Genomic DNA, 22,480 nt, shown 5'->3' with positions numbered 1-22,480 from the left:
GGATGCCTCCAAGGAGGGGGTGACGGAGGGCCTTAGTTGCCCACTTTCAGGGGCAGAGTAGAGATTTCTCCTACCATTCAGGCGGTCTACCTTGTACTAGCCAAACAGGAAAAAGGCATCCCCGCTACACCCCATAGATCTGCACCTGCGCCACTGCGGTCGTACCTCGGTCGGGGTTTGTAACTGCTTCTCCTTGAGCACTAGATTAGGCTGCCTGGAAGGCAGGTACAGCCTGCCTGTAGAAATGGAGCTCTTGCCATCGCCCCCTCCACGGATAAATCCGCCCCTGCAAGTTTAAATCCGCCCGCCAGGCAGCCCGCGCATCCTTTTCTGTCAGTCTATCTGTCTGTCTGCCTGCCTGTCTGTCTGTCTGTCGGGGGCCGGGTAATTTCGGTCCGGCGGGGTGACTTTGGACCGCAGGACGAGGAAAAAATGCGCCCATAGCGACGACCTTCGCTTCCCCGGGGCAGTAATTCTGAACACGTGCGGAAATCGCCATCATCCCTTTTGACCTTCCACTGTTTTTTTGGTGAAAAAAAGAAGTAGACGAAAGAAACCTGTTCGGAAAAAAGTCCTGGGGGACCGCCACGTGGAGAGAATCTGCAGCAGCCGTATCGGTGGAGGGACTTGGTTTTGAGCGACGTGAATCCAAGCAGAGGAGGGGCCGTCGCCTGCAAAGTAGGCAACCAGTTGCACTTTTCCCTGCAGGTAGGCAACTTTCGCGACTTTGCCTCCCGCCACCTTGGACCCGGCTGCCCTTCTTCGAGCGTCCGTTCGGGGACCACGACGGGAAGCCGCGAGAGCCCACGAGCCCTGGTCGTTAGAGCTAGTGGGGGAAGGATGGAGCGTCATTGTCTACGCCTGCAGCAGCCCGCTTCATCCTCCCTCCCCTGCAAGACGATCACCCCTCGAGGGGCTTGATGCGGCGCGGGTGTCGGGCACGACCTGCAGTGCAGACTGATTCCGAGAGTCGTCGCTCTGTCTCTCTCGCACTCGCGGAGCGTCCCGTACCGGTGTGAGAGAGACAGAGCGGCGAAAACGACCCTCGGAATCAGTCTCCTGCGGGCAACAGGCAGGCGGCGGTGTCCCGTGCGCGGTGTCGCGTCGCGAGGAGGCGACCAACGACACGGCGGTCATGTCGCCGCAGTGAAATCGGCTGCGGATTCGCCGTCGCCCCGCGCTGCAGACTGATGCCGACAGTTGTCGCTCTGTCTCTCTCGCACCCATAGGGGCCGCCGATGCGTGCGAGAGAGACAGAGCGACGACTGTCGGAATCAGTCTGCAGCAGGCGCGCCCCGCCGCGCCGCCTCCGCCGTGCCGCCCCCGCCCCTCTGCCGGGGGTGAGTCGGGGCGAGTCGTTGGAGGGGATGCCGCCCCCACCGCGCCCCGCCGGCCCGCCGGCCCGCCCCTCGCAGCCAATAAATAGGCGTGCGTGTGGGCGCGAGCCCTCTATGTGACGCCGGCTTTGCGAGCGAGCTACTGGACCTGCTCCTCCTGGACATCCGCCCCGGCCTGCCCGACCGACTCCAGCCCAGCCCGTCCTCCAGCCGCCGCCGTCCACCCAGCACCAAGCCGCGCCGAGCCGCACCGAGCCGCACCGAGCCGCACCGAGCCGCACCGAGCCGCACCGAGCCGCACCGAGCCGCACCGAGCCGCACCGAGCCGCACCGAGCCGCACCGAGCCGCACCGAGCCGCACCAAGCCCACCCAGAGGTGAGGGGCAACCGTCAGCGGGTTGCGGCAGGTCGCCTGTCGCTGCGGCCTCCCGGCGCAAGGAAAAGTTTCAATTTTTCTAAAAATAACAGGAAAAGTGGCGATACACATCGGCAACCCGTCCCGTAAATTTTAAATTTCACGAATTTCACCTACGTTCAACCCTGACGAAATTTTAACCTGAGTCTGGGTCAAAATTAGTGTTATTTTCGTCATTGGCCAGCAACCTCATTAAAACAATGCAAAACTTGAATTTAAAAAAGTGGTCGTGATTTATACCCCTCCGGGATTTGAACCCGGGTCCAAACTTCTCCGATCCGCTCGAAGCTAGCACCGTTGGTTTTGTCTTGTCGTCCCGATTCCAAAGAATACCCCTACTTGCCCTGCTAGCTGTAACCGTTGGCGATATCCTCCTCGACCCGATGTAGACCGTGATGCACCTGCAGAGCGCCCCGGAGCCCAAAATGAGCGTGAGTAGTGGAGAGACATTTTGACGAGTCTGCGCGTAACAGAGGACATGTGGCCCTAGACCGTCTTGCCCACTTTTGCCGCGCTTTTCGTCAACTCCTTCGGATGGCGGTCCCGTCGACGGATGCATCCTCAAGGACCCAGGCGTCCCGAGGCGTCCTAGTCGGTGCGTTCTCAAAAAAGTTAAACCCAGCTAGCTGAAAATTCGTTGTGTTTCTTGGTGTGCATTGTTGAATCGATCGTGAAAGAACTCAATTAAATCTCGACCAACCCCTTTCCCGACGCGCGGAAAGCACTTGAAGGCACTGCACTACTAACATTTGATCGCTGAGACTTGGATGATGTCGCACCAGAAGAAAGTAGAAGAAAGTTCTAAAGACCGTCTGTGACTTTATTTAATTTATTCTCACCCAGAAAAGTCAAGGCAATCTCATTGATGATGATTGTTTTCCTTTCGTACCTTGTTGACGCATGTTTACCCCTTATCCAGGCTCCTTTTTTTATTCAGGTTACAGTGCGTTTAGGTTGTCGGATTTCCGGGTCCCTGAAGTGATTGGCATGCTTTTGGCCCGGGCCTCGTTCCGGGGCACGGGCATTCTTCCGGGCTCCCTCTCTCTCTCTCCTTCCGTCCGCCCCCGCGAAGCAACAGGCCGGGGTCTCTCCATCTCTCCCCCCTCCCTCTCTCTCTCTTGCTCTCGTTCCGGCTATGGCGATTGTTTGCACTCGGCACGCAGTCATCCAGGGGCGGCTCCGGCAAAGGAGCTGATTCCGAGACGAAAGTCCTCCCCCCCCCTCTCTCTCCCTCCGACGGGAAAGGGGTCTGGCCAGCTCGGCCAGTCCGGCCGGCCAGGCCAGCCGGCCCACGAACGCCCCCTTGACAACCATCTGCAAATACGCGCCCCTGCAAATAATGGTTCGGTGGGAGGGGGCGGGGGCGTACACACACTGTAAGGGCGGCCGTCGCTGCCCCGTGGCCGCGCTGCCCTGCACCACCGCCTCTCCGGCCGCCGCGCTCTCTCCATCAGTCTTTCGGATCGTCTTTCGACCCTTCGGCCCACGTCGCCCCGAATGCCAGCGGAGATTGCATGCAGACACACGACTTCGGCGCGCGGGCGGGCCTCTTAAAGTCACCCGGACCCGCCACCCCTTTCTCGCCTCGCTGCATTTAGTGGCCTGCGAAGCGGTCTTTTTCAATCTCGAATAATCGAATTGGGAAATTATTCTTTGAATAGAATGGAATTAATTAAATCGAATAGAATCGAATTAAATTGAATAGAATCTAATGGAATCTAATCAAATCAAATGGAATCGAATTAAATCGAACCTAATCTAAATTAATCGAATTGAATCTAAATGAATCTAAATGAATCGAAATTAATTGTATGGAATCGAATCAAATCGAAAGGAATCGAATCATCCTTTTTGCTGTTTTGACCCAATAATTAAGTCGATTTGAAAATTTTCCATGTGTTCCCTTTATGAATATATCGAATGTGCTCTGATTCCACTCGATCTTGTTTCGAAGTAGCTGCATATTTGCATGACCTTCACAATACAAACTTTCTTTTTTTTAAAAAAGGCAGCAATTCTTTTCCAGCGTGCTGTGACGCGGTCGACTCCTTCCCTGCAGCGACAGCGGCGCGTGTGCCGCGAGGCGTGAGGCATACATAAACAGTCTAGACGCTCGCGCTGAAATTCAAATCGCGATACCCGACCGCATTTTTAATCCCGGCATAGTGATTGGGCTGCACGCAGAAATTGAAGCAGCACTCGTCCGCGGGGGAGGATTCCCCGCGCCGGTCGGCTGTATCGAATGCATACACGTTTGCATTCGAACGTGTAGCCGTGTTTGCAGAGTTTGCCGGTGTGATCAAATAATCTTTGGCATTAAAAACCCGCCAACAATCGGTTATGATCTAAACGACCATGACTGCAAACGCCACTGGTAAAACTGAAGCTTAGTGCTGCGCTTCATTCAAACACCTGAAGAACTGACGTTGCTCTCGAAACGTACAGATAACTACGCTTCAAGGCAAGCCGCCCCCCCCCCAACGCCCCCCCCATGCCTCTAGTTATGAGGAAAGAGGCGCCTGAGTGCTTCGAGAAGGGCGCACACGCCTGACGCTAATCGCGCTGATGTTACGCCTCGGTTTTATACCAGTGGCACTCGCCGCTCCGAAAAAGCGATTGAAATAACAGCAATCGACGACAATAATCCAACTGGCTCGCGAAAACGGAAAACGGCGCGCCTTTTTGACGTTGATTGATAACGCTAATCCGCTAGTCATGCCTGGTAATCGGAGACGCTATTTGCCCGCGGCCCATTCGACACCACCGCGACGAGGAGGGGGGAGGGGGGGGGAATTAATAATAGTTTGGAAAGGCGCGGGCTCACTGATAGCGCGTTCCGATTACAGTGTCATCCAGGTGGATCACCCAGGTGCCCCGGGGGCCTCCACGTCGTCGTCGGTGTCTTCGGGGACCTGAACCGGATCCCCGGCCAGCCGAAACTCGCGCCGAAGCCGATAGGCGAGGCCGGGACAGGTAGCAACAGACCCCCCCGCCCCGGAGTCAAGGACTCCCTGGAAGTCCCCTCGCGCACGACTTATGCGAATGGGTCCGCTCTCCGGCCGCGGGGCACCGCGTCGATTCGTCTTGAGCACCTCACCTATTTTTAACGCCCAGCGCGCTGCCGCCGCGCTGCCGCCGCCCTGCCGCCGCCCTGCCGCCGTGCCCTTGAGGGCCGGGGCTTCTGTTTGTGGAAACAAAATATGGCTTTGGCCCGCTTAGCCCTCCGCCCTCGCTTTTCTTCCTCTTGAGTAGTCCAGCAGTTACGCGAGAGGTTTGTGTTTTCCGCGTCGTGCGGTGAAATTTTCGTCGAGGTGTCCGTTTTCCCGTTTTCACGCTGCTTTTCTTCATAGAGGCCTTCTCCTTTCTCCTCCGCTCTTGTTTCATCTATTTCGGAGAGGGCGCCGCGCGATACGATCCCCATTGTATTTATTTGTGTTCGGCTTTGCGCTAGAGTGACTGTCTCGCCGGGCGAGCTCCGACGCCCCGTCACTGGCCTGTCTCACACTGTCTCACGCCGTCCCTCCCTGTCTCGCACATGGCTGGCGGCGCTGGCGGCGCTGGCAGTACGCACGACGATAGGGAGCGTCTGTGCCCCGCCAGCCCTTGGACCAGCCAGCGCGCGCGGTCTGCACCCCGCCAGATAAGTCCTCGCCCCGCCCCGCCCCGCCCCGCCCCGCCCCGTGACGGGCAGTTATAGACAAGACCTCCCGCCATCTGGAGCCGAACACACGCGAAATTTCTGTCAGCAAAAACCAAACAGACAGCAAAGAACAAGAATGTTTTTTGGTATTTTTATTTGAAACCCGTGACCATGAACACGTGATCTCTCTACCCACTAATAAAACAACGGAAATTGACGTATAACCACACAGCCTGAGCCGAGGGTTGCTCTTGCTTTGTTTTTTTTTTCTCTTGCTGCACTCCGTGGCTTTTCCCGACCCGCTGAAGGCTGTTTCCTGGATATAATGTGGTCTAGCCGCATTTATACTTTTATGTCCACCCTCCCTCCCATGCACTCTTCCTTTTCTTTTTGTCGGTCTTGTTCATTTGACCATAAAACAAATGTCCGACTGGGGCATTTAACGTTTGAGTACGTGTCTCTCTCTCTCTCCCTCTCTCTATCTCTCTCTCTCTCTCTCTCTCTCTCTCTCTCTCTCTCTCTCTCTCTCTCTCTCTCTCTCTCTCTCTCTCTCTCTCTCTGGCGCTGCGCGGCGGGGTCGTGGCCTTCCCAGTCACCCCTCGTTACGCCGCTGCCGCCGCTGCCGCCGCTGCCGTCGTGCCGTCCCACGCAGCGGGCCGAGGGAGCGAGGGGCCGTCGCAGCCGCCCGGACCGGACCGCTAATTAAAACCATACAGCGGCCTGTCATGTCAGCGGACTCTCTCGCACTCACGGGGCGTCCCGTTTCGGTGCGCGAGAGACGGAGCGACGAGGGCGGACTCTCGGAATGGAGTGTGCTGCAGTGGCTCGCAGCGCGACTCCCTGTGACGGCGGAAATCAAAACTGCCGTCGAGCTTCGCTGAACGCGTTCTCGTGTCGACGTATACCCAGCGTACGGACCGTGAAAAAATAACCTCAGGAGGCCATGCGTTTGAAGAACAAGTGCTTTTGTCATGGTCCGGGGTTTCAACTTTCCTCTCCAAGACCCCCTTGACGCAGGCGAGGCGGGGCCGCGCTGGCGCTGTGCGTCGCCAGGCGACGACGGTGACCGTCTCGCCGCCGCCAATTGTAACGTCTTCCTGGCGACAAGGTCACTGCAAGGGCACTCCCGGGCGGTACGAACTGCATCGGCTCCGTCGCACGGCGTCGCGTTCATCTCGGGTCTCGGGGATCGCGAAGGCCTCCTCGGGGCGGCCAGGACGCCCTTCTTCGAGTGCGGCAAGAGGCCATTCAAGGCGGCCGCCTGCCGAGCTATTCGTCGCTCTGTCTCTCTCGCACTCATGGGGCACTCCGTGAGGGTGCGAGAGAGACAGAGCGGCACACCGATCTCCTGAACCGCTCGGCTGGCCTGCGGCGAAGGTGGGGGGCGATGCAACGGGACAGTTGTCCCCTGGATAGCCGCCCGAAAGGTAGACAAGGCAACACTTTCCCCCTGTAACTAGGCAAAAGGTGCTACTTTGTCTCGGGGCGGCTCTGGCTCCTCCACTGGCCTGGGCCAGCCCCGCGCAACAGGCAACAGGCGGCCCCGCGGCTCGGCGCCAGATGGCGTCAGCGTGGCGTCAGCCTGCCATCCGGCGGGTAGGCAACCCGGCGGCCAGCTGTGCGGCCGACGGCAGCGGCTGCCTACCCCCGACTCTGCGGGCGCTCCGGGAGCCGCGCGCCAGCCAGCAGCCAGCAGCCCACCGGCCCAGCCCAGTAGAGAGCTCAGACGGGCGGACACTTCACCGGTAAAACTGAAGCGTAGTTCTATGCTTGATTCAAGCATACAACTACGCTTGAAGACTTTACGCTTGACGTCAAGCGTAGAGAAGAAATTCTCCCATGCATTTAGATAGGCGGGAGAGGGGCAAAATGGAGAACTATGCTTGAAGCCGAGCGTAGTTCTACTACGCTTGAAGAAAGGCGTAAAACTACGCTTGAGTTCTACCAGTGTTCGGACTACATTTCTAGTTCGCTTTGGAGCCGCTAGTGGCGCCACCCGTATCAAACTGGCGGCTGGCTGACGAGAGCAGATAACAAAATAGTCCAAAACTTCTAAAACAACGGCATTCTTCGGACAGAAGTGCCTATCCGATGCGGCGACAAATTTTAGGCTGTATCATGCGATTCGTTGGTGGGCGGGCACGGTTTGGCTCTCTGAATTCGAAGTTTGTCAGCGTGGACAGCCGGACAACCCGGTGTCCGGCCCGGCCCGTCCGACACACCTCGGGCCGGGCCGGGCCGGGCTCGAAGCTGCTACGCACTCGGGCTCGCCAAAGGCGCCGTTGTCCGCCCGTCTGAGCTCTCTACAGCCCAGCTGGCAGGCAAGGCCCTGCCCGCCTTGGCGCGCCTTGGCGCCACTGGCGCCCTTCTGGGCCGACTCGTTGGCCGCTGCAGGGCTTCGCCACGCGTCGTGGCGGCCCGCTCCGATGCAGGCTCATTCCGACCCGCGGCGCTCCGTCTCTCTCGCACTCCAATGCGGACGCTCCGTGAGTGCGAGAGAGACAGAGCGACGGAAACGACTCTCGGGATCAGTCGGCGGGCCGCGACATGACGCGCACGCCTCGCACACGCCGCCACAGCCACGTCGATCGGCGGGGAGACGTGTCGCGGGGGAGAATGATGCTTTCGCGACAACGCTTATACACTTACAGTGGCGGGCCCTGCTAGCCGCTTTGCGCGCCGCCAGTCAACTTTTAATTGGCACGCCCTCGCAGCTCGCAGCGCTGGGGCGCTAATCCCGGCCGCGTGTTGGAGCAGTGCAGGCCTTGTCGCGGCAAACGCCCCGCCCCGCCCCGCCCCGGCCCGCCCCGCCCCGCCCCGCCCCGCCCCGTTATGACGTCAGCCCGGCGCTCGGAAGGCGTTCCGTTTCTTGCGCGGATCATGCAGGCGAGTGCCAAGGGCTCCAGGCGCTCCAGGGGCCGAAACGGCCGGGCAGCGCCGCACTGGACCAGTGCCATGATTGCCGGAGGGCTAAGTGAGCGGCCGAGCACCCAGCAGCCCCAGCAGCCCGTTGGAGCGTCCATTCGGCAACCTCGGTGGCAACGGAAAAAAAAGAAAAAAAAAGACTTTGGTGTGGTAATCGATTTTTTCGATCGGCGTAATTCGATAGTTGCTATCGAAAATCCCAGTACCTGCCACGATCACGACGTTGTTAACAGACACCAGACAAGTTGTCCTTGAGCGTACAAATGCCCGGTGGTGGCTTCGAGCTTTTGGTCTAGAGTACTTCCGGATTTTCGATTGCAGCTGTCGCGTTCAGCCTATCGGACAGAGTCGATTACCACAGCAATTCTCTGTCTTCCCCGTGAGGGCGGCAACGCGGCGGCGAGAGGCTCTTCGACCTTCGGACCGAGACGGCCGGCGCGGCCAAGGCGCGGCCAAGGCGCGGCGAAGCGCCACTTCCTGGTCAGTGGTCACTGTTATTGGTGTAGGTGACGCGGCGGTAAAGGGGCCATGGGGCGGGCAGGCGGCTAACCGGCTGTGCGACCACTGCACTGTCGCGAAGTGCTCTTTGAGTGGAGGCCGGGTGAAGGTTGACCCTGAAAGTTTGTACGAAAATTTTGTCGACCGAAAAGAAAAGCGTTTACAAAAAACGTGCTTACGAGGCACCCAGTCAGTCCCATGGTCAGACTTGCTCTGTAAAAATTAAATTGGGAGTTTACACAGGTACATCTGGGAAAAATGTGGCCCGCACACGAGAAGAATTTTCATAAATTTACAAATGTGGTCTTTCAGTCATTTTTTTTTCCAGGGACGTATTTTTGAAATTTATTTTGTTGGGAAAAGTCATTTTAGAAAAAGTGGTGTTGGTCGTTGCCCCGCAGATGTCTCCGCTCCTGCAGCTCGCTCTCCTGGCCGTGGTCGGCGTCCTCCTGCAGGCGGAGGCCCACTTCCCCAAGGAGCACATGTCCAACAGACTCGGCCTGCCCGGGATCCCCGAAGGTAACAACAACACTATTTCAGGGGGAAAGAAAAAATGAACCTCACTGAAAAAAAATGACTTTGTTAAGGTGGTCAACTTTGAAGAGCTCCTTTCCTTCTATCTAAATGCCACTGTAGGCTGGTTTTTTTTTTTGAAAAAGTGTCTGACTACTGTTCCTGTCCGCAGTGCACGGCGGCCGGCTGACGCTGCAGGTGTCACAGGTGGTCCCCGCCATGCAGGAGGTGCGGATGGGCGACCGGCTGGAGCTGGAGTGCGAGGCGTTCGGCGGGCCCTTCCCCACCATACAGTGGCTGCGCGACGGCCAGCCCATCGGCCAGGGCGTGGTGAGTCCGCGGTCCAAATACTCGCCCGGGCGCGGATCCAAAACGGGGGGAGGGGGGGGGGCCACTACACTGGTACCGCCAGTACACGTCTGAAGAACTTCCGTATTTTGGCAACTAATCTGTCCCTAACGTACCCCCCTTTCTCACATTTTCCGTAACAAACTACGGAGTTTTTAGCAGTGTAGATAGGCCGCCTAGGCAACAAGCTCTACTTCAACCCTGACAGTGGACAAACAGCCCTCTCCACGAGAAAAACCTGGAGCCGCGCCCGTGCTATTGAGCTGCTATTGTGTGTGCGTTTGGCGGCATATTTTTATTCCTTGTTTGCCTTCTCCGGCGTCTTTGAGGGATTTCTTTGTGCCGCTCCCCGCTTCCCCCTGTCCCGCGGTATTCACGCCGGATGCCCGTTCGAGTGTTCGTCTAGGACGAGGCCAAGTCCTTGAGCAACCTGTTGTCCGCGGAGGCCATCAACGACCTTGGCGGCCTTGGCGGCAACGTCAAGGTCACGTCCAACCTGGTGCCCGTCGACTCCATGACGGCCATCGGCAAGGTCAAGTCGCGGCTCATCATCGACTGCGTGCTGCCCGTGCACCGCGGCATGTACTCCTGCGCCGCCGTGTCCGGCACCGACGCCGACGTCTCGCCGCCCGCCACCGTCTACGTCGTGGGTGAGTCTCCGTGGCGGTCCGTGGCGCCCTCCGCCTGGGGCGCGTCAACGCTCGCTTCAACGAGCAGTGCGTTTGGATGCACACTGTTCCCAGCAACGGGACATACACGCGCACTCCAAAAACGAGCAGCACGTTCAACTTCTGTTCAGTAGTGCTGTACGCCCAACAGTGGGCGCTTGGTTGATTTTTGCGCACCTTCGGATTCCAGCACTGAAAATTTAAGTGTGTGCTGAGTAAACACGTAGAGCTCTATAACCAAGTACACACATAGAGCACGAAAGTGTGTACTGAGTGCAACTTGAGTTTTCAGAGAGCGCTTCCAACGGTACGCGATAAAGCTTCGTTTGCAACTTTGCCCGCTATTCAACTTGCCTGCGTTTGCCTGGGGGTCGTCCCTAGGCGTCTGGTGGAACGGCCCGCGTGATTCAAGGACGGCCCCCAGTCACGCTTTCTCAATCGTCGCGGCGCCTCTCTGCTGCGGGGCTTCGCCAGGCTTCAACGCCCACACTGCTCGCACCGCATCGCGCCTCCATCACTTTTGTCTGCTGGCGCACAGTGGGCCAGAAGACCGGCGGTGGCGGCAAAAATTCTAGACGCCTTTTGAGCTCCAGAGTCGTTGAGTGGGACTCGAACCGAACGTGTGACCCCATCAATAGATTGCTCTCCGAACGAGGAATCCATTGGTGGGGTCACACGTTCGATTCGAGGCCTGTTCAGTGACTCTGAAGCTCAAAACGCGTCTAGAATTTTCGCCGCCTCCGCCGGTCTTCTGGCCCACTGTGTGGCGGGGGCGAGGGACGACCGCGATGACGAGTCGGCACGTGCGGCGAATCTCTGGCGACCGACGCGGGTCGCACCAAAGCGGAATCCAAGGTCGAGCTAATGTCCATCTGGCGAACACGGCGCCAGCGGCAGCGCCAGCGGCGCCAGGACGACGCGGTGCAAGCGCGGCCCGCTAATTGTTTGTTCTCTCGGCAGGCCTCGTTTTCATTTCGAGAGACCGGTCTGTCGTTTTTGTACCCCGGAATGCACGCTACGCTGAACCCGAGAGTCGTTTCCGTCGCTCTGTCTCTCTCGCACCTACACGGGAAGCTCCATGAGTGCGAGAGAGACAGAGCGACGAGAACGACTCTCGGAATCAGTCTGCTGGTTACCACACTGTACACCCCCAAGCGCGCGTGTCAAGGGCGTGCATCCCCAGAGCGCCCTCATCAGCCGCCTCGTTCCGAAGGACCGCTTCTTCGTCGCTCTGTCTCTCTCGCACTCGTGGGCCGCTCCGTCGGGGTGCGAGCGAGACAGAGCGACGAACAGATCCTTGGAATGGGGCGGCTGGTGGTCCCGGACCGCCCGGCCATCCGCCCTCGCGCTGGACAGGGCGACTAACGAAGCCACGACACAGTCGGGGACTCGGTCGGAGACTCGGTCGGAGACGGACATCCTGCGGGCTCGTTCCGAACACTGGTTCTCTCTCACTCGCACTCGTGGGCCGTGCCGCAGGAGTGCGACAGAGACAGGGACGCAGCATTGAAGACTGATTCCGAGTGTCCTTTTCGTCGCCGTGTCTCCCTCGCACCTGAGCGGGAGAGAGAGAGAGAGAGCGACGAAAACGACTCTCGGAATCAGTCTGCTTTTCGGGGTGAGACTGCATAGCCAGAGCCAGACAGCCCGTCCAACGAGACGACGGTCTGCTCGTGGTCCGCCCACGCCGCGCCCCATGAGTGTCATCAGCCTCTTTGGCGTGATGGCCCTGTAACGATGCCCCGGGCCGCCGCGTGCCTTGGGGCGGCCCGTGAGTGCGACAGAGACAGAGCGACCCTCCGCCTGCCCCGCCCCCGCGCGGGCAAATCGGGCGGCGGGCCCTTCGCCCGAGAGACGGTCGAGGGTCTGTCTGCTGCCAAAAGAGCGTAGAAGAGTCGTTTTCGTCGCTCTGTCTCTCTCGCACCCATGCGAGACGGCCCTCCTCGTTGCAGCGGACGGCGTGCGCAACCTGTCGGCGATGCTGTCGGCCTGCCAGCACGCCGGCCTGGCCGCGCCCGCCCCGCCGCGCATCACCAGCTTCGCCACCTTCATGATGGACGTGTCTGGCACCGACATCACCCTGCCCTGCGCCGCGGAGGGCTCCCCCAGGCCCGCCGTCTTCTGGAGGGACAACAACAACCAGCTCATCGCCGCCAGCGGCCCCGGCGCGCGGCGCAACCGCTACAAGGTGAGTACTCAGCCAAGTGTGCATCTGTAGACGTGCACTTAGCCAAGTGAATCTGATTCTACTCGACTGCCCGGGGGCCCCACCAGGTCCTGCCCAACGGGTCCCTCATGATCCTCAAGGTGCGCTGGAGCGACATGGGCATGTTCACGTGCGTGGCGCAGAGCGAGACGGGGCGCGATAACGCCACCACCTTCGTGTACCCGCTGTCGCCCTCCAAGTGTGAGTACCTCCCAGGGAGAAACAGCAAGTCAAAGAACACGAAACGCTCACAGTGACGTCATTTTGATGTCAATATGACAAGTTTAAGTCAAAATTTCAACAAGAAAAGCATCACTCTGACGTCATTTTGACTTTCTTTGACTGCTTTGTGAGTGTTACGTGGTGATGGGGAAGTCAAACTGATGTCAGAAGATGACATTTTGATGTCAAAAAGTCATCTTCGGACCTCCTTTACGGCCTTTCTTGTCCTGCTGGTTCTCGTTGGTCTGGCGCAAGATCCGCTTCAAACACTCTGCCAGACATTACATCAAGTATCTTCTTTTGCAGAATCGCGGGGGTCTGCCAGAAGTTAAAAAAATAGTATGAGAAAATTTTGAGAAACAATGACTTTCTTTTAAGTAGATTACAAATCATGAGCATCAATTAAATAATGCACCATATGTAAATTATATATCTCTAAATTTAAGAACCAGTTACTTCAGACATGATTCGAATGTTACCAAATGAAGAGAAATGTGTTTGTTTCAATAGAATAAATAGTGTTTCACATTCTGGCTTAGGTTCCTTCAATCCAAAATAAAACAAAAGCACATCTATTAAATTGATGTTATTATTGTGGAAATAATGATAGATTTGGACACATTAAGACATTTATCAAAATACACAGCAGGGGTGGTGAACATGAAATAGAACTAAGACAGCTTCATAGAAGCAAAGTAAAATTAATTTTAACTCGAGAACTACTCTTGATTGATAAATAGCCCACAGAACCCAACACATTGTAATCCATATCCTGGCGTTCAAGCAAGAAAAATGTGAACCAAATGTTTTCTTAACAAATACAGAGGAATGACTGGGCTAAGACACAAACTCCAAGGATTACAGAGGAAAAAAAAAAAAAATGGAAAAAAAAGGACAGGCATCATATGTACATTATAGTGGTAAAGAAACTATATCCTATCTAGTGATTCCAGCATGATGATACTATTTCCTCGGATGACCTGCAACAAATTTAAAAAAATTAGTGACAGATTCTAGAAGATAACAGAGATTTAAAAGAGATCCGCGTGAGAAAATAAAATACCTACCACCATGCCAATATCTTTTCTAGAGCCATCTTTGCAGACTTCAACTGTTTCATCCACAACAAAGTTCATAAAGGGATCAAACCCTCTGAGAAATCCAATGACATGTCGTCCTCCATTCAGCTTCACTAAAAACATAAATTAAAAACGGAATAAGACGATTTATGTGGTGATGCCAAAAGTTGCGAAGTTTGAGAACACTTACGTGATAGCTTCTTGTCCATGTACCTGAAACAAATTAAAAAAGGGAGCTTGTTAGTGACATAACAAGTTAGTTCATGGGCCAAGACAAACTATAAGGAGACGGCCTAAACTCCTGGAAATGACGCCGGTCTGATACACCATAACCTCAAAATAGATATGGTATTGGTAGCTAGTTTAACAAGACACCTAGTGTAACCGAATATATAGGCGATGCCAGTGACAATTGGGACAAACGAAAATTCACAAATCGGGGCAATTGAAAAGAACCTCCATTAAAAACTCAAGAAAACCGGTTGAGCACGATGCAACACAATCTGCCAGTGTCGAGACGATTGCATAAACCACAAATTAGACTTACTTCTTCAATTCTGGGGGATGCGCTTTGTTACTCATGTTTGCTGAAGATGATTTCGACGACCTCGAAACACAAGAAAAGTATTCGTGCCGAAGATTTGGAAACAACAACACTTCCAAACAACGCACCGAAAACGAACGAATCAACCGCGCCGCCAAACTCGAAACCCTAACCTCTTTTGTCTGGTGGTGGGGGGTATAGTGCGTCGACCCGCTATGGGAGTGCGAAAGTTTACTATACTTTGGTGGTGGGGCAATTTTGGGGCGGAAGATTATTTGCCCTCGAAACTGTCAAAGCAAAGTGTTGAATGAATGAGGTTAAAACCTCGACTTGTTTGCTATTGTGCGTTTAAAAGGGTTGACTTGTCGGAAATAATTTTCAACAACATAAATTGTTGTCATTGGCAAAACTGGACATCATGGCAGAGATAGCTGACCTTAAAATTGGCAGTTCAGATTTCAATCCTGACAAATGTAAGTTCTGTGTACTATGTTTTTATTGTTATTTTGTGTTAATAATTGTGATTTATTTTGTATGAACCCGATCCTTTTCTTTTTATACCCTCGGTGACAAATTTACAATGAAACTTAACCATTGAGTAGTATGTGCGTAATTCAGTTGGCGTGTCCTGAGGTGAACCAATTCATTTTCACTCATCGTCCTTAAACCAACTCATTTATGTTTCTCTAGATGTACGAGAGCTCTCTCAACGATGTGTGGGTGGACAAGAGTTGCAGCAGCAGTATCAGAAGATCCAGGGACTTGGCGAGGACACTAGCGCACAATTGAAACGGAATGTGTACCAAAATTATACGCAGTTTATTGAGACGGCAAAAGAAATTTCCCGTATCCTTTTTCAGACAAAGCACTGAAAAAATCCCATTATTGGTTGCTATTAATTCAAGTCCGACTGAGATTGTCTGTTTGAAACTTAACGCATTACATTCAGATCTTGAAAGTGAAATGTATCAATTGTCACATTTACTGACTGAACAGCGATCATTGCTAGCAGCTCTAGCTAGCACATCACTTCTTGGTAGTACAAATTCTAGTGCAGCAACTGGAGCGGAAAGTACAACAGATGTCGCCACCCAGCCTGATGAGCAGCTCCAGAGGGATGAGGAAGAACGCAGGAGGAAGTTGACCGCAGCCCTAGAAAAAGTAGAAGGTTGTGTGGTATGTATTTTTCTCCCGTACAAACTTGCCACCTTTTATTTATTTGTAATCTTGGTTTTAATTTTTCTTTTTATTTAACCTTCTAGGATTTAATTGAGTCTCCAGCAAGATGTGTTCTTCATGAAGGAGATCTCTTGGAGTTAGAGCCAACTGAGGGGACAGCAATGCAGCGCATGCATGCTTTCCTCTTCAATGATGGCCTACTTTTAGCTCCTTGGATTCCAAATAGGTAAAGTTGAGCTGTACTGTTTTGTTTTAACTAGGTGTTTGTATTAAATGTTCTTTCACTCCAGGCGGGGTCCAGCTCGGTACAAATTCCAAACCTTAATCGAACTTGGTAGCTTTGCTGCTGTCAATGTCCGTGATATGGGCAGTGTAAAAACTGCATTTAAGCTCTTGGCTTTCCCTGATACTCGCCTCTTTCAATGCACAAGCAACCAAAGCAAGGTAAATCCATTCCTCTCTGATTTAGAAGATGTTCCGTTGTTTGATTTTCTGTATTTATTTGGTAAGAAATGTTTCTGTACCTTCTTTTTTTTGTCCTTCTAGAAAGAATGGCTGGAAAAATTTGAAGCTGCTAAAAAGTCTGCATTAGCTCAGGAACAGCCTAAGCGCCAAGAGTCTGTGGCAACTTCTGAAACTTCTCCCATTCGGAGTTCAAGTGTGGACTCATCTTCAGGAGCCAACCGTAAGTAGTGTTGTGCCCTTTGGCTTATGTCTATGTTCATAAGGCATGTTTTAATTTTTTTCAATCTTTCCTTTGCAGCATTTGAAGACAATGCTCCTCTTTCTCCCGAAGTACCAGAACTGCCGGAGTGGCTGTTGGAGCTCCCAGAGGACCTTGATGTTTGCATAGCTCAAAGGCACTTTGAAGATGCCTTTTCATTGCTTCAAAAGGCAAATCAATTTTCTTACCCTTTAAATAAGGATCCTCAACTTATTGAAATAAGGTATATCAATTGCATCCTAAGCTCTAGTAAATCATCATAAATGTACCTAATGAAATGAAATAATAAATTAAACTTTTGCTAGGCGTAAGGTGGAAGGGCGTGCTCGTGCATTGATAGAGGTGTTAATGAAAGAACTGGAGGTATCCCCAGACAAATCTCTCCAAGGTGGTCTGAGGGCTGCTCGACGAGCCGTTCGTTTACTCAATCAATTGGGACGATCTTCTCAGGTAATAATAACACTCAAATATGCTCAAATTAATACTAGTAATGAGGTATCAATAGGTATAGTGTTTAATGCATCTCACATTCTCATAATGATTATCATATATTTCAGGCCTGTGAGCTCTTTCTAAAGCTCTGTAGCAGTATATTGAAGGCACAGCTAAGACGTGTGAAGCGAGAAGGTGCAACAGTGGTCTATGTAAAGCATCTTGGAGGAATATTTTTTTCCAATATGATGGATATGGCTAGGGAATTTCTAAGAGCCTTTCCAAACTCTCCCAGCTGTGCATCAGGTATGACCCATTAGACAATCTATGATATTGTTTTTAACACAATTATCATTGTTATTACTACTTTAATTTTTGTGGCTATCTGCTTTATAAATTTCAGCTCTTGTTGTATGGGCTGGCTCAGAATTGACCCACCTCACCAGCCACCTGGTGAAGCAAGTTTTCATGCCTCAGTCACCTATTTCTACACTGTCTGAATGTGTTGTTTCGATTAGAGGCCAATGTGACCAAGTAAGTTCCAATCAAATCAATGTGTCTCTTCAGAAATAAAGAATTCTCATCCAATTTTTAAATTGATTTCAGCTTTGTGAGCTTGGCATTGATCTGCGGTATCAATTAGATGGATTGCTACGATCACCCCTTCAAAGGGCCTTAAATGATTCTCGTGACAAAGCTGTAGAAGCTGTGAAATTACGAGCCTCTGAGGACAAGTGGCGTCCCACAAATCTTGGTAGCAAAGATGCTTTAACAAAGTTTGTTATGGAAACCGGTTTAACACCTGGTCATATGCAAAAATATGTGCAAGGTAATTGTGTATATATTTCTACTTTGCTTTTTCTCACTGCACACTTCCTCTTCAATTTTGTTGTACACATTCTTCTACAATTCTAGGAGAGAGCTGGATTGCACTTTCTGCTAGCACTGTGGCCTTTACAAAACAATATTTGTCTCTTCTTGAAGACTGTTTAAGACTCTGTACAACAGAGCTAGCTCACACTGTTGATCAAGTTCTAACAGATGTTTATAGTGCTCAACTTTCACATTTTGAAGGAAGCCTCCAAAATGATAAGATTGGATCATCTGAAGTAAGCAAATATTTTGGTTGTAGTGAGACATGTACCTACTTCTCTTTTTAGATAAAGTTCTAATTCGTTGTTCTCTTTGCAAATTAACTAATTTTTCATTTATTTCAGAAACAATTTATCCAGAAAAATGCCGCTTTTTTACTAAATGAGCTTTTGCCTTTGGTTACTAAAACATACCAAGAGAGATTGGGTAACTCTTGCCAATCCCTTGATGCACTCAATGGCAAATTCGCATGGTTGAAACCATCGGATGGTGATGGAGATCCCTCTCCTCCAACCCCAACAAAGCGGCCTACCCCTCTGCCAAGAACCACAGCACCTCGGCCAGCCGCGACCAAGTATTCTACTGTTACTGAGTACATTTAAGTAAAATTTTATCTTGATTGTTTTATTGTATAGTTTATTCTCAAAAGATAAAGTGCTATCCTGGAATCAAACAAGGCCAAGTATACTGTTGATCTGTTTGAAAATCCCATTCAGCAACCATGTGGGAATCATTGAAGTTTAGTTTTAAATGCCTTGTTGTGTATCTGTGATTTTCATGATGAATTTGACTCATAAATATCATATGTGTTGCTCTGTTATAATGTATATATAATATATCATTTTTCTGGAATATGTATGTATCATTGTTAGCTTAAAAATAAATTTGTTGTAACATAACTTCAAACACTGCAGTTTAATACACCTTTTCCTTTGTCAGCAGAACACTTGTACATGCATTTCATCTGGACCTTACCAAATAAAGAGCACAGGGACAGGTAAATGCTCTATTTAAAACAGGGGACTTGAAAGCTTGTCTGTATCACATGTAGATATTCTGCTCCTAAAAAGTTACAGCAGTGGGAATCGTAATTAAATAACTGATTAAATTACTAGCTATGTACAAATTAAAGTTAAATCAACGGAGGGAGAAATCTTCTTTAAAAGTCATTACAACATTATTGCACACTACCACTTGCTTCATTGCTGGTAGATGATGATGGTTCATCAGGATGGTCTAATTTTTTCCTTTTCTTGGATTGTATATCTGCAAGAGTTTGCTCAATTGATCGTTGATCCTTCTTGTTGGCACTTGGAACTGTGGGCATAAAACAAAAAACAATGTAACAATTTAAGGGCTAATCAAATGGTCCAATCAAGAATGTGAATGATACTCAAGAAATTCCTTACCAAAGCCATACTGCTTATTTGTTTGAGTAACTCGAGCAGCATCAAGGGCAGCCTCTTTTCCTATGAGGTGATGATATTTCTCTTGATAATTACTTGCTGGCACTACATCTGATTTTCTCTTACGACTGGCCTCTTTCTCTTCTTGCACTTCCTTTTCTTTCTACAAGAAGAAAAAGCAAGATTTAAAAATATTGCAGAGTGGATAAAATGGAGCAAAGTTGAGATGTAAAATACACACTCTCTCAGCATCAGCCTGAGCCTTGAGGGGATCCCATTCTTCTCCCCTCCGCAAGGCAGCAAGCTCTTCATCGCAAGGTGCAAATTCCTTCTTGTACAAGGTCACTGCTCTGTCAATCTCCTCTTCGCCAAAAGAAAATGCAGCAATTCCAGCAATTTCAGCCACATCATGCCTTAGGAAATGAGCGCCAAAATGTTATATTCAAGGGTACATTAATTAAATGAACACAGTTGAAACAAAAGACAGCTTACACAATACTGCGGAATACTTTGTCCATCGGGTCAAACTTGTACTTTTGCAAGGAGTCATTTTGGATGAATTTGTTAATTTTCTCTTCAATCTACAGAGGGAATCAAGAACAGATTTTTCGTTAGAATTCAACGAGCAGGTAAGTAAAATTTATCCAAAATAATATCACTTACATCTCGTCGGAAGGCTTGTAGTCGAGCTCGATCCTCCTTTTGTTTTTTTAACATTTCTTCTTTCTGTTCTAGAATTAAAACCAAAAAATTAAGCTAGGCGCATGCACTCTGAAATCCAGCATTATGAGGTACGCTTACAAATCACAGGGCAAATTATACACAGTTAACGATTCAAAGATAAAAAAGGAGAAGAAAGATAACACTATTTATAACTGACACCTAAGTTTGGAAAAGTATTTAGATGTTGTTGATTTCCAACTGATTTCCAGGTTAGGTCTAAGGGGTTGGGAGTTGACTTACTCTTTAACAAACTGCTTTTCTGACTATTCACAGTGGGTGGCTTGTCCATAGAGTTTAGAATAGACCCAAGTAAATCCATCTTGTCAGAGGTATCTAAATCAGTTGATAACAAGCAAGAAATGGTAAACAATGGCCTCTGCTAGAGAACCGCAGTTGACAATAAATAAAAGATGCAGAGGGAGGGGGGGAGGGGAGTGCGAAAGGGAGGGGGCCATTGTGAGGCTACATTATGAGAAATCTTTGACGCATGAGAAAGAGTAATTGAAGTGGGTAAACTTGCGGAGGAAGAGTAAGGCTTCTTGGACTGAAATCTCGAGAGAGCAAGACAATACAATGAGGGTCCATGATGGAAATAGCCGTCGGGAGTGCGCCAGGCCTAGCCAGGGGCAAGGGGGCGGAACCAGGCGGAACGCCAGGGAAGTCCAGGGCGAACAGAAGGACCCAAACGCAACTCTTGAGAGGGTTCCCGGTGGGCAAAATCACCCGAAAAGGATGATCACAAAGCTCCTCTTTCATGGAAAGGTATGGACGTGGAAGGCATGGTACGTTGTGGAGGACCAGGGCGGATCCAGAGCTAAGGGCGGAAAGTAGCACTTTCTGTCTACTTCCAGAGGCAAAGTTTGGCCTTTGTCTACATTTCAGGCCGCTTTCTAGGGGCCATAGGGAACCAAAAGGCCTGTTGCCCCCTTAGATTCCGCCCCTGGTGGAAGGGCGTGGGAGTGTGACAGGGAGGGGGAGAGGGGGAGGGACAAGAGCAGCCCCGTTGCGGCGGCACTGGCGGCACTCGGCGCTAGGCTTGCTCCGTCTGCAGCCCCCATCCCCTCGCCATCCTTGTCACGCCGTCGTTCGATCACGAATGTCTCTCTCAGACATGACGTCATAACGCGGCGGTGGCCTGGAACGGCTGGAACGGGGCCACCGCGGCGATCCCGCCACCCTCGCCGTTGCTGCCGTGGCTGCCGTGGCGCGCCACCCAGGGGTCCCAGTCCCTTCCCTCCCCCCCCCCCCCCCCCGCAGGCTGCATCCGAACGACGCCCGTCTCTCTCGCACCCCGCGGCATGTCTCCTGCGAGTGCGAGGGAGACAGAGCAGCCTGCGCCCAGTGCTGCCTCCGCAACTTCCATCCCTTCCGCGGCGAAGTGGTGAAGCGCTGCGTCCCGAACGGGATGAGTGAGCTGTGCATAACGAGGCGGCCAGTGTGGCGGAACGCGAACTGCAGACTGAGAGTCGTTTTCAACCCCCCCCCCCTTTCTCTCTCTCGCACTCATGGGGGTCTCGTAGAGGTGCGAGAGAGACTGGGCGACGAGGACGTCCCTCGGAATCAGTCCACTGCAGGCCGAACTGGCTCGAACCGGAACTGCTCCGAAGTGCCGCCCTGCGCGCTGCTCCGATCGGGAAACCAATCTTGATGTCAACAGCACAATTTCCTCAAACCAGTGCTGTCAAGTAAACTAGCATCTCGAACTGCATCCCAGGCCATCGCTAAGCCGCTTTGGAGAGACTTTAGCCCAGCAGGCAGGATGAGAAACAGCCTGGTGCTGTACACTTCCCGTTTGTTTGGGCTGATCTTTGTCTGCTTCTTTGACAATACTCTATAAAACGAGCTGGGAAATAATCATCGTCATCCATCGCTCTGCCTAAAAATATGCGCACGCGCAGGCACTGCCTACCTAGCAGCCTGGCAGGCGTCATGGCCTCTTATGCAACCGACTGCGCGAGATTGCGTAACCACGGAACTGCTGCGGCGCTGCGCGACCCGTTTCACTGTAGGAACACCCTGTGCCTCCACTGTGAGTCTCAGGGACATACTCTACTCCTGCATACGATAGTTCCCGATAGTTCCTGTCGCGCTTTCGGTGAATGCATTTGCTCTCGCAGCCGAACTGACTTTGTCGAAGTGTGTGCAGTAGGAAAGGCGTGCCCACTGCCAAATGGAGCTTGTGCAGCAGTGCAGTGGTTGCGGACCTCGTTATGGGCCGATGCCGCAGCGCCGCGGCCGCAGGGTGGTCGTTTGCTCTTGTTTCTTGCGGCCGCGGCCGCCGAGCGCGACGCGCCTCGTTGGTGGCGTCGCGGCGCAGTGCTGCAGCGGCGGCCGTCGCTCTGTCTCTCTCGCACCCTTACTGGACGCCCCACGAGTGCGAGAGAGACAGAGCGACGAAAACGACTCCTGGCCGCAGTGTGGCTCGCTGCCTGCACCCTCGATGCCGGCGCGGCGCCGCCCCGCGCCATGATGGCCCTGCGGCTGGCCGCGCCGCGCCGCGCCGCCCGGCGTTCCGGACACCCGGTCCCTTGCGGCCGATGCAATAGTGCATGAGGCCGGTGATTGCAAACAAAAGGGAAGGGACGCCGCTTCTTTTCCTCTTTAACTCGCCCCGCCGCCCCGCCCCGCCCCGCCCCGCCCCGCCCCGCCCCGCCCCGCCCCGCCCCGCCGGTCTCTCTGACCTGCCCCTGCCTCTGTCCCATGCTGTGCCCGCCACCCACCAGCCTGCTGCCTGCAGCCCTGGCCCGC

At 52.5% G+C, this 22,480-nt stretch overlaps 4 protein-coding genes across 4 annotated transcripts; 2 read left to right on the top strand and 2 right to left on the bottom strand.

The window, feature by feature from the left end:
- Positions 1–1,657: 1,657 nt before the first annotated feature.
- On the top strand, positions 1,658–13,305 carry LOC117653481 (neural/ectodermal development factor IMP-L2). Its single transcript, XM_034399169.1, has 7 exons — positions 1,658–1,713; positions 9,217–9,334; positions 9,501–9,658; positions 10,083–10,326; positions 12,297–12,532; positions 12,619–12,751; positions 13,079–13,305. Coding segments are annotated over exons 2-7 (891 nt in total). The 5' UTR covers positions 1,658–1,713; the 3' UTR covers positions 13,081–13,305.
- A 38-nt stretch (positions 13,306–13,343) lies between these two features.
- On the bottom strand, positions 13,344–14,570 carry LOC117653484 (small nuclear ribonucleoprotein G). The gene is made up of 4 exons (XM_034399171.1): positions 14,399–14,570; positions 14,042–14,064; positions 13,840–13,964; positions 13,344–13,752 (listed from the first exon to the last, which is right to left on the bottom strand). The coding sequence occupies exons 1-4, from the start codon at positions 14,431–14,433 to the stop codon at positions 13,702–13,704; spliced, it is 234 nt and encodes a 77-aa protein (XP_034255062.1). The 5' UTR covers positions 14,434–14,570; the 3' UTR covers positions 13,344–13,701.
- Positions 14,571–14,651: 81 nt separating this feature from the next.
- On the top strand, positions 14,652–18,509 carry LOC117653480 (exocyst complex component 8). The gene is made up of 13 exons (XM_034399168.1): positions 14,652–14,868; positions 15,086–15,241; positions 15,345–15,571; positions 15,658–15,800; positions 15,865–16,018; positions 16,121–16,259; positions 16,338–16,521; positions 16,604–16,748; positions 16,856–17,036; positions 17,134–17,264; positions 17,337–17,559; positions 17,646–17,839; positions 17,948–18,509. The coding sequence occupies exons 1-13, from the start codon at positions 14,814–14,816 to the stop codon at positions 18,203–18,205; spliced, it is 2,190 nt and encodes a 729-aa protein (XP_034255059.1). The 5' UTR covers positions 14,652–14,813; the 3' UTR covers positions 18,206–18,509.
- On the bottom strand, positions 18,504–20,150 carry LOC117653482 (sperm-associated antigen 7 homolog). The gene is made up of 6 exons (XM_034399170.1): positions 19,973–20,150; positions 19,673–19,740; positions 19,502–19,590; positions 19,251–19,422; positions 19,013–19,172; positions 18,504–18,920 (listed from the first exon to the last, which is right to left on the bottom strand). Exons 1-6 carry the CDS (start codon positions 20,049–20,051, stop codon positions 18,781–18,783), a joined length of 708 nt encoding a protein of 235 aa, XP_034255061.1. The 5' UTR covers positions 20,052–20,150; the 3' UTR covers positions 18,504–18,780.
- Positions 20,151–22,480: the final 2,330 nt, after the last annotated feature.

Source organism: Thrips palmi, unplaced genomic scaffold, assembly GCF_012932325.1.
Source record: "Thrips palmi isolate BJ-2018 unplaced genomic scaffold, TpBJ-2018v1 HiC_scaffold_8, whole genome shotgun sequence".
In the NCBI taxonomy this organism is placed as follows: domain Eukaryota; kingdom Metazoa; phylum Arthropoda; class Insecta; order Thysanoptera; family Thripidae; genus Thrips; species Thrips palmi.
Note: the sequence above shows the minus strand (reverse complement) of the source record. Positions and strands in the feature narration are given on the sequence as shown.